We start from the raw sequence: 10642 nt of genomic DNA, 5'->3' as shown, positions 1-10642 counted from the left end.
TTTTTTTTGCAGAACTGGGGATTGAACTGAGGCCCTTGCGCTTGCCAGGCAAGCCCTTATTCTACTGAGCTATCTCCCCAGCTTTGGCTACAGAAACAGGAAGTCTCAGTGCGTGCCTGGCCTGAGCTTCCTCAGCTCCACTGTTCCCCACTGGCCTCTGGCCTGAGGCCTGCTGTACTTGCCTGTTCTCATGGCCTCTTGGGAGCTGCTGATGCTGCCGGGCTGGAGAAGCCCAATGGGTGCAGACTAAGGGAGAGCCCCCCCACCCCTCAGCCCAGCCCAGGGGCACGAGGGATGGCAGTGGCCAAGGAGAGGCCAGTGTGGGATTAGGGTCACTAATGGTCAGGAAGAGAAAAGGCGCAGGGATCCAAGGCCAAACTGTTTCCTAACCAAGACTTGAGGGGGCTGCTTGGTCACAGGACAGAGCCAAGCATCCTGGGTGGGGCACGGGTGAATGTGGCTCTGGGTTGGGAGCTGGGAGGCCAGGAGGGAGCCAGTAAGGTCCTCACCTCACCAAAGCCACAGCACTGTAGCAGCCCCGAGTGCCCAGTCAGGCAGCCCTAAGCGTCCTGGGGCCACAGGGCTCTGGGAAGGCTAGCAGCCAGGGACCTGGTGTCCATGCTGCCTGTGTCCCATTTCCACCGAAGCCCAAGGCCACACAGAGGAGAGGTGCCCCAGCCCCTGAGCCCCACCTCTGTCCCGGTCCTCAGCAGCCTCTGACAAGCAAGCTGGAGCCAGCTTCTGGCTGGCTGTGTTTGCACTGCAAACAGGGCAAAGTCCGGGCCACCTGATCTCTGGGAGCTGGTTCTGTGGTTACTTCAACAGGCTACTGTCCACAACAAGGCCTCAGTGGCCCTGTGGAGGCTGGGCTCTTGTTCCAGCCACACAAGGGACCCACTGATGTCGCCCCAGCACTTGGCCCTGAAGTGTTAGTTTTGGCAACTGAGGGCCTCTTCATTTGGACAGATATGGATGAAAGAGAGTAACAGAGGTTTCTCTGAGACTTGGTTAAAGCCAATTTAGCTCCTCCAAGCATGGGTGGGGACAAAGACAAACACTGAATGCTATCTTTAAAAAACTGGATGCCAGCCAGTGATGGTGGTACACACCTGCAATCCCAGCACTTGGGTGGCTGAGGCAGGAGGGTCTCTGAGTTCGAGACCAAGCATGGTGGCGCCGGCCTATAATCCCAGCATTAAGGAGGCTGACACAGGAAGATTGTTGCAAGTTAGAGACCAGCCTGGGCTACAAAGTGAGTTCAAATCCAGCCTGAGCTGCATCGTGAGACCCTGCCTCAAAGACAAAAGAAGCAAAAAACAAACCAAAAACCTGAATACTACCTTTAAAACATCTTCTGAATATTTACTTCTAACTGGGGGGTGTGGTGCATACCTGTAATCCTAGCATTCTGGAAGGCTGAGGCAGGAGATGGCAAATTCAAGGCAGCTGGGCAATAAGTAAGGCCTTGTCTCAAAATTTAAAAATAAAATATAAAAAGGGTTGGGTAGGTAGCTCAGTGCAAAAGCTCAGGGCTCAATCTCCAGTACTGAAGTACAAAATAAAACAAAACTGTTAACTTCTGTTTTCTGATTCCTGCCAGCAGGGCTGTGGAGATTTCACCCAGGGCGAGGGCACATTCAGGCCAAAGACGATTACAGAGGCTTTGGCCAAGAGCCCAGATTCCTTGCCCTGCAGAGCGCCTGGGGAGAACTTGCTCAGTGCTGGGAACCCAGAGCTTCCCAGTGAGCTAATCCCAGCTCTTTCTGTTTTATTTTGAGACATGGTTTCACTGTTGCTCAGGCTGAGTTTGAACTTGCCATCCTTGTGCCTCAGCCTCCAGATACCTAGCAATTACAGGCAGGGACTGCAGTGTCCAGCTATCCATTCTGTTTCTGATAAGAATCCAGTGAGGTATTGTTTGGTTTTATTAGATGCAAGGAATTTTCCATTCAAGTCAGAAGCAGGTAGAGCATCGCCACATTAGAGATTAGTACTGGAGAGCCTAGGTGGGCCTGGCTGCTGGGTCCTTGCTGATGGCTCCTGGGGATGACTGACATAACTAAGGCCCCTCATCTCCTGAGGCCACCCCAACCCTCTTGGAAAAAGAGATCCACCCCAAGAGCATCCTTTCTGGCACCCAACTCTTTGGTCTGCCAGGAAGCAGCCCCCAGTCTCTTCCTACAGCTTTCATGGCAGCCACGCTCAAGGAAGTGGGATGGTGTTCAGCTGGTGTATCAGTTAGGAGGCAGAACGCAAATCTCAGTAAACAAAGACCTTTCCTCTTCAGCTATTCCTAAAAAGTTATGAAAGTAGTGAAGAAAATACTGTGCAAACAATCATTCAGCCTGGAGTCACCAAGCTCAAATGTCTACTGGGACTAGCAACTAGCAGGTGTCCACATGAGTGAAGGGTCACAGGGCTGGGGACAGGATGACGTGGCACAGGAAGGGGTAACCCTCCTCCCACCCAGAAAACTAGACTTTTTAATATGCAGTTTCCCAAATTTCAAACATTGGCAACAAGTGCAAAGATTTGTTTAACCTTTTAACTTGGGCCTTCGACAAATCCCAACTTTGAAGTTCTCTCACCCCCACTCAATAATAAAATTCCAACCAAATCATTACAAAGAAATTGACAGTGAAATAGCAAAAAGATAGCAGCTATGATGACACAAGGTCTCCTCACTTAAAACGAAATTAGTAAACTTCATGAGCCAAAATTCTTTTGAGTTCATCCTTCTGTAAAGGAAGCCAACCCAGCCCATCTGTGGGGGAAAAACCTTCCTGCATTATTCAGACCTAACCCCTTGGGAAGACGTTGTCTTGATACCTTTACACTTCCCCTGAGATGCCACTGATGGGCAGGACTGGGTTCCCTGTTACAGAGGAAAAACTGAGGCTCGGAGCAGGGAGGGTCCTTCCTTAACATCCCAGAGCCCCTTGGCTAAGGTTTCCTGTTCTCCATTGGCTGCATCCCAGACAGGGTGTGGCACACTGGGGGGAGCATGCGCAGAGCAAGGCGCACAAGAATGTGCGGGTCTAGATACTTTCCCTCAAGGTGCTTCCTGCTGGAAACAATCAGGAGCTGCCTCTGCCATCCCAGGCTTTCTCCTGGGACAGCAGGGAGGACAAGAGATGCAAAGGTGACTGTCCCTGTGAGTGCATGATGGCCTTGCAAGCTCCGCAGGGAGCACCGTCCACCCTATCTGAGTCAGACACAGAGGACAAGATCCCAGAACCTCTGGGCTCAGACCTGATGCCTAGAGCAGACTTGAATCCCAGGGCCTGGGCTTTGCTTGGGATCGGGGCAGCTGCCAGCATTTCAAAGGGCCTGGCACACAGTCAGCCTCAGTACAACAGAGAGGGGCCCTTCCTTCTTGCGGGGAGGAGTGGCTATTTCTGTCCTGCTCCGCAACACATGGGCCTACCTGCTGTGGCCCAAGCAGCGCCCACATGTCAGCCTCTTCTGGAAGCCACAGTGGCAGGAAGCCCAAAGCACTTTAGGGGCCTCTTCCTAGCATTTCGCAAAGTGATTGGCTCCTCTGCAGGCTCTCAAAGGTGTCACATTGGCATTTTGGCCGAACCAAGTTTTTGCTGCTGGAGAATATGTCCTGCACTCTGTGAGATGTCCGCTAAGTGCTAGGGGCTCCCCCACAGTGACACTGGTGCCTGCTGGGCCACACATTAGACACAAATTTTCAATGCTGCCCAAGAGGGGTGGCTTGGTCCCTATTGGAGAGCCTCTGGCTGGCACCACCCCCTTGGGCATCGAGAAACAAGCCCTAGAGACCATGGAACAGAGCCAGGGCTGCACTCCATATCCAAAGAACGGTCTGGAGTCCTTGCCAGTTGCATTCTTGTGCATGTGTCCAGTGCACTGCACACCTAGGATGCCACAGAACAGCAGCTTAGAGAGACTGAGGCACAGAGAGACCAAATGACTTCACTATCCATGATCACAGGGGGTGATTACTAAGAGGGGAGCAGCCCACAGGACAGTTTTTCCCATGTGCTGCTGGTGCCAGCAAGTCCTGTGGCCTCACTTGCAACTGGGAATGTGGCAGCCCCTGGTGGATGGGGTCTTCATAGTTTCCACCAGGTGAGGTTGACATGGAGACAGGGCCCATCTGTAGCTCGGAGTCAGTGATAGCCCCAGGCCCAGCCTTCATCTTGAGTCTTGAGGTTGCTCATGTGACAGGTAAGTGGGCCTGTCCAGGGCTCTGAGCCCACTGCCTCGGTCTTCACAGTCCCCATTGGGGAAGATTGCTGTCAAAGCCAGCTCGTCCTCGGAGTCCTGCCGGGTCTCTGCAATAAGAGAGAACAGATGCCATGAGAAGGTCAAATTTGAGAGTCAGGGAGCAAGGACTGAATGGGAAGAAGTGGGCTCTACTGAGTAGCTACAAAATACTAATCAAAACCCTGAAACGTAGACATAGCCTTTGACCCCGCAATTCCAAAATGAGATTTTTAATTCCAATAGGATTTTATCCTATGGGAATAATTAAGGGTAATACCTGGAGCTGTTGTGTTCACCTCACTCCTAGTCTGAGGGTGAAAGTGCTCTGGAGGACCGTGCTCATGCAGCAGGGGAACACTGGGTCCTGGAGAGAGGATCCCTGAGCTGAGGGTTAGCTGACACCAGCCCAACTCCACCTCCAGGCCATCTTTTTGATGCAATAAGGAGTCCCTTACAGCCATTTACATGCTGGTTTGAATCAGGGCTTTTCACATGGGGGAAAGCACCCTAATGGTCCCAAGTCAGTGTCCTAATGGTCCCAAGTTAGCAAAAGGACTAAACAAGCATATGCTGTATAACAGCATTCAGCATGGAGTCCTCAGTATAAAATCCTACAGAAGTCAAGTATGGTGGTGCATGCCTGTAATATCAGCACTCAGGGCAGGGGCAGGAGGATTTCTGTGAGTTTGAGGCCAACCTGGGCAACATAGTGAGTTCAAGTCAAGCCTGAACCACACAGCAAGACCCTGTCTGAAAAAGACATATATATATATATATATATATATATATATATATATATATACAGAACCAAACATGATCTGACCACCTGAGGCATCTGAGGTGGGGCTGAGGCAGTGATGCTAGCACTAGACTGCAGCTGCAGATATAAATCAATGTCAACAAAGATGGTCTGACTGCAGAGACCAGAAAAAATCCATTGCTTACAGACTTATAATGAAGCTGTATTAGTGAGTGGCAGTGACAAGCTGCATCTGGTGGCAGGCTTTAAGTCACAGTCTGACACTTATTTTAGTCTGTGTGTGGGCCCTCCGTTATTTATTTACCACTTCCATCTGTGGCTTTCCCTAACTGCATGCTCGTCTCAGCCACAATTGGGTAAGTCCACAAGCTAACCCTGGCCATCATAAGTAACAAATGAGTATCACTGGAGAACTTCTTTAAAAAGGAAGAAAGACACAGGGATGAGACAGCAAAAGACTAAAACCACCAATAGAAAGAGAACTGTATTTAAAAGAAAACACTGGGCCAGGGAGATAGCTCAGTAGAATAAGCATTTTCCTGGCAAGTGCATGGTCCTGAGTTCAATCCCCGGTACTGCTAAAATAAAATAAAATAAAATAAAATAAATAAAAGAAAATACCAAGGGCCCTACTTAAATTACAGGCTCATTGGCACAGGTGATTCACATTCTCTAAATCTACCTTGCATTATACATGGTGACTGGCTATCCAACAAAGCCATGAAACCTTCAGCACCACCTTGCCGCATAGAGACCAAGCACCCTACATTAAAAGATAAGCTGTTGGGGTTTTCTTTTCTTTTTGGGGGGGTTTTCAAAGAGAAAAAAATGTGAACACAAAGAATACAAGTGATAGTTGAAGAACCCAGGTTGTCACATGTGCCTGCCGCAAGAGCACTGCCGTTAGTGGCTGACTGGACCGCTGAGCTGTGACACCCTCATCAGTGGTGGAGTTGGCCCTGACTGCTGCTAAGGACACCTGGCATGAATTTTAAAGAGAGGCTGCAGTTCTCAAGGTGGCACATGTTCCTCTTTCAGCTTGTACCCTAACTAGAAAAACTAGTGAAATAGCAGGGGATATTGAGACACAACTGTAAGAGAGAGTTAGTGAGTCACCCTGGTACACAGCCCAGATTGCCCCTTCTACCAGTGTTGACAACAACACAATAATACCTGTTTTTTTGCTTGAGGATTATAGAAGGGTACGTTACATGCATTTTTGTTACCAGCTAACACCCAGCTGCAGAACTATTAGAATCTGAATGATTACACATCAGGAAAACTCATCTGGTCACGTTGGGTGGGTATGTGCATGACAGTGCAGGTGCTACGACTGGATGGTTTTTGTTTTTACAAATCGGGCTAAAGAGGTTGTTTCCAAATGTGAATCTATACACTGTGATGTCCATACAGAAAAGCTAGCTAGCTGAAAATGTCACCTGAACTAAATTTTCCTTTCTTTCTAACCGGGAATCAAACTCAGGACCTCACACTTACCAGGCAGGCGCTGTGCCGCTGAGCTATACTTCTTTCAAGAAGTGATCAACGTCCTCAAGCGCCATAAATTGCATGCCTTTAATTCCCCTGAGAAGTTCTGTGAGGGGACGGATGCAGAGTGCACGCATCCTCTCTGATACAGAGGCAAGATGGCTCTCTAAAGGTACATCACTGGTCAGAGGCTTTGAATTATGAGCCACTCCACACATTTTTTTTTTTCTAGAAAAATGGCTACCACATTTCAATGATACCGAATGGGCCACATAATTTGCTGACTCTCGTGATATATTGAGCTTGTGCGATGAAGTCAATCTTTCATTTCAAGAGAGAATAACTGTGTACAAGGTGGCAGATAAAGTGGCTGCATTCAAAGCCTAACTGCAGCTATGGGAGTGACAAGTGAACCCTGGTATTTTCAGACATTAGCAGAGATTTTGCAAGAGATTTAGCCAGGGCCGTCTTTCTCCCAGCTGGTGCATGACCACCTGACTCAGCTTTCAGAAGACCTGGAGCAATACTTCACAACCACAAAAGACTCTGGAACTGGGAAGGAATGGGTCTGAGACCTGCTTGTGAATAAGTCAGGGGAACTACCTATGCTAGAAAAGATCAACTGCTTGTGACTGCAAGGCAGCGGCCTTAAAAGTATGTTTGATACTACTTCAAAACTTCATACCTTCTGGACTAAAGACAGAATATCCCCAAACTGTCCCCAAAGTGCTTAAAAGTCTGTTTCTGTTTCCAGCACTCTATTTTTGTCAAGCAGTTTTTCTGCAGTGACGGTCTCTAAAATGAGATGATGGAGTAGCCTGGACAGAAGCACACTCCTCAGGGGCCACTGCCTCTCATCACCCCAGATCGGGCCCTCTAGCTGTGGAACACAGGCTCAGGGCTCACCATAATTCTGCATTATGGTGAGTTGCATAATTATTTCATTATATATCACAGTGTAATAATAACAAGTAAAGCAGATAACAAATGTAATATTCTTGAATCATCTTGAGGCCCTGCCCCCATCCATGGAAACCTGCCTTCCATGAAACCAGTCCTTGGCGCCAAAAAAGTCGGGGACTCTGCTTTTAGAGATTATGTAAAGGATACAGGAGGATGTGCGCACATCATGTGCAAACAGCACTCTATTTTATACAAGCGACTTGAGCATCTGCAGATGCTCCCCAAGGGAACCCACTCCCCTTAGAGACAGAGGGGCGAAGCCCATAAGTGCAGTTTGCATTTTAATATGTTCAGTACTGCAGGAGACTTGTTATGAACTCCAGAGGAAAGCTGGGGCTTATATGAAACTGTTAGCGATGCCTTGGCTTTGTTTTTCCCTTCAGTTTTCAGACTCATCCCAAATATCAACCAAGAGGTTGACATTAACATTTTTTTTTTGCACTAGAATGGTTTAAGTACCTGCTGCATGCTACAGATTATTTAAAATATCATATAGAAGTAATTTTAATTAAAATTAAATAGTATGGGGAGAGATGTAGACAGACAAGTGGAATGATCTGTCTCTAAATATTGATTGGAGGGGCCGGGGAGATGGCTCAGTAGAATAAGCACTTCCCTGGCAAGTGCAAGGGCGTGAGTTCAATCCCTGGTTCTGAAAAGAAAAAAAAAAAAAAAAAAAAAAAAGATAGTTCCTGCTGAGTGATAAAATTAAGTGAATGATTTTTAGTTCTTTATTTTTTTAGTGAACAAGGTCTTGCTATGCAGCTTGGACTCATAGTGATCCTCCTGTCGCAGCCTCCCCAGAGATGGGATTACAGGTGTGTGCCACCACGCCCAGTTTCAGCGGTTAGCTCCAGTGGCTAGCTCAGCACGGAGGCACAGCATATAATACTGGGGATCGAACCTGGGGCCTTGTGCTTCCAGGCAGGCACTCAGACCACTGAGCTATATCCTTTCCACCTACATTTTTTTACTCTAAGAGGACAGGGTCTACCTAAGTTGCTAAATTGTCCAGGCTGGACTTGAACTTGAGAACCTCTTGTCTCAGCTGTATCTCTTAAAGCAAGCTTTTGACTGTACTAGGCAAAATGCTAAGACAGCTCCAACACTCCCATTCCTCAGCTACAGACTTGGATGTCACCCTCCCTGGGGTGTGAGTAGGCTCTGGGCAGGACAAGATAAAGCTGTTGATGCAGGTGCACTGGGTGACATAGAGATGGCCGGCCACTTCTGTGATGACTTTTACTTTTAAGACGGTCTCACTATGCAGTGCTCCTGTGACTTCCTGCCTCTCCTGACCTACATCACCCCCTTGGTCCAGGCTACTACTGTCCTTCCTGAGGCCACTGCAGTCCCCTCCTAACTGCACTCTCCCTCTGATCTCTCTGTCCCCACAGTTGGGCCACCTCTCCAACACATCCCAACTTGAGGCCCTGCTCAGAAACCACCAGTGGCCCCAGATGTGCCCTTTACTATCTCTTCCACACCTTGCTCCAAGGTGCTGAGCACAGTCCCTTTCTGGGCACATACCTGCTTCCACACCTCTGCTCCAGGGACATCCTTCCCAACCTTGCCATTCTCACCCCTGGGAAGCACCAACCCCTAGCTTGCAAGTCATTCGCACAGTCCCCTGGGGGTGCATATGGCCATGCCTATGCTCTGCCTGGTCACCTGCCTACCTGCATGGCCAATGGCTGCTGAGGGACAGGCACCCTGCAAGGCTTGCCCTGTCCCTACATGCAGCAGGTGCCCCATGCGCACTGGTCTCCTGTCTTTAACCCTGGTCCATCCCTCCAAGAAGCCAAAGTACTCACCCTGAGATGACCCTTGGGAGGGGATGGCATCTCGTTCCTTCCTGTGGCCCCAGGGACCCCAGGCAAAGCAGCTCAGCAGCCCTGGGAACCGAGGTCTCTCCCAGGTTCCTTCTGCTAGAAAGAACAAAAGGCCCAGGAGTAGAGGTCAGCCAGCTCCTGCCTGCAAGTCCAGGGACTCCGTTCAGCAGGCCTGAGCTCAACTGTCTGCAGCTCTTGGGCCCCCTCACAAGACCCTGCCATTCCAGTATCATGTGGGGAAAATCACAGTGAAAAGCAAAAGAAAACACAGCATATAATTCACTACATGACACCAATATGCACAGGGCAGTCAACAGTTCCTTATTTTCAGTTCAAACTGTTTCTTGATAGGTGTGATGGTACACACCTCTAACCCCAGCACTTGACAGGCTGAGGCAGGAAGATGACCTCAAGTTTGAGGCCAGCCTTGGCTATACCTGAGTTCAAAGCCAGCCTGAACTATATAGTGAAACTGTGTTTCAGAAAAATCAAACAACAGCAATAACAACAACAGTGAAAAAGACCTAAAAAACCTACAATGGATTGAACAGCATAAAATAATTATAGTTTGAAACAAGGTTGACTGGAATTGTCTTTTTTTTTTTTTTTTTTTTTTTTTGCGGAACCAGGGATTAAACTCAGGCCCTTGCACTTGCCAAGGAAGTGCTTATTCCACTGAGCCATCTCCCGGTCCCCTATTTTAGGTCTTCAACTTCATGTTTCTTTTTTTTTCCTTCGGTACTGGGGATTGAACTTGGGACCTTGTACTTGCCAGGTAGGGGCTTATGCCACTGAGCTATATCCTGACCCTTTGGAATTGTCTTAAGATTACAGGGCCAACAATATAGCTCAGTAGACTAAGCACTTGCTTAGGCAAGCTCTTAGGGACCAGGATTAAATGCTGGGTACCACATGCCATGCTGGCCCCGCCCCCAGCCATGCTGAGACAGCCACTGAGTCTGGCTGTGGTGCCGCAGGCCTGTAATCCCAGTGTTGGAGAGGCTGAAAACAGGAGGATCACTATGAGTCTGAGCTGCATAGTGAGACCCTGTATCAAATACATAAAAACAAAGACAAAAACAAAAAAAATTACAATGCCACTTCAGTTAGTTGGTGGTACCAGGGATTGAACTCAGGACCTTGTGCTTGCTAGGCAGGCGCTTATGTTGCTGAGCTATACCCTTGGCCCCTCAGTTAGTTATTTGAACAGTACCTGACATCCCTGACTATCTGGAATAAAATTAAGAGGAAATGCTTTGTAAAACAGACTTGTGCGCTAGACATGGTGGCACACGCCTGTAATCCCAGTACTTGGGAGGCTGAGGCAGGAGGATCACTTTGAGTTCAAGGACAGCCTGGGCTA

General features: G+C 48.6%; 1 protein-coding gene across 1 annotated transcript in view; it reads right to left on the bottom strand.

Annotated features, from left to right (window-relative positions):
* Window positions 1-2257: 2257 nt before the first annotated feature.
* CUNH2orf72 (chromosome unknown C2orf72 homolog) overlaps window positions 2258-10642 on the bottom strand; it is a 15105-nt gene continuing 6720 nt past the window's right edge. The window contains exons 3-4 of the mRNA XM_023722060.1: window positions 9262-9375; window positions 2258-4304 (exon numbers count right to left, since the gene is read on the bottom strand). Coding sequence (XP_023577828.1) covers window positions 4165-4304; window positions 9262-9375 — 254 coding nt within the window. The 3' untranslated portion in view covers window positions 2258-4164. The remainder of the gene's footprint in view (window positions 4305-9261; window positions 9376-10642) is intronic.

Source organism: Octodon degus, unplaced genomic scaffold (genome assembly GCF_000260255.1).
Source record: "Octodon degus isolate 3935 unplaced genomic scaffold, OctDeg1.0 scaffold00089, whole genome shotgun sequence".
In the NCBI taxonomy this organism is placed as follows: Eukaryota; Metazoa; Chordata; class Mammalia; order Rodentia; family Octodontidae; genus Octodon; species Octodon degus.
The sequence above is the reverse complement of the archived record's forward strand: the minus strand, read 5'-3'. Positions and strand labels throughout refer to the sequence as shown.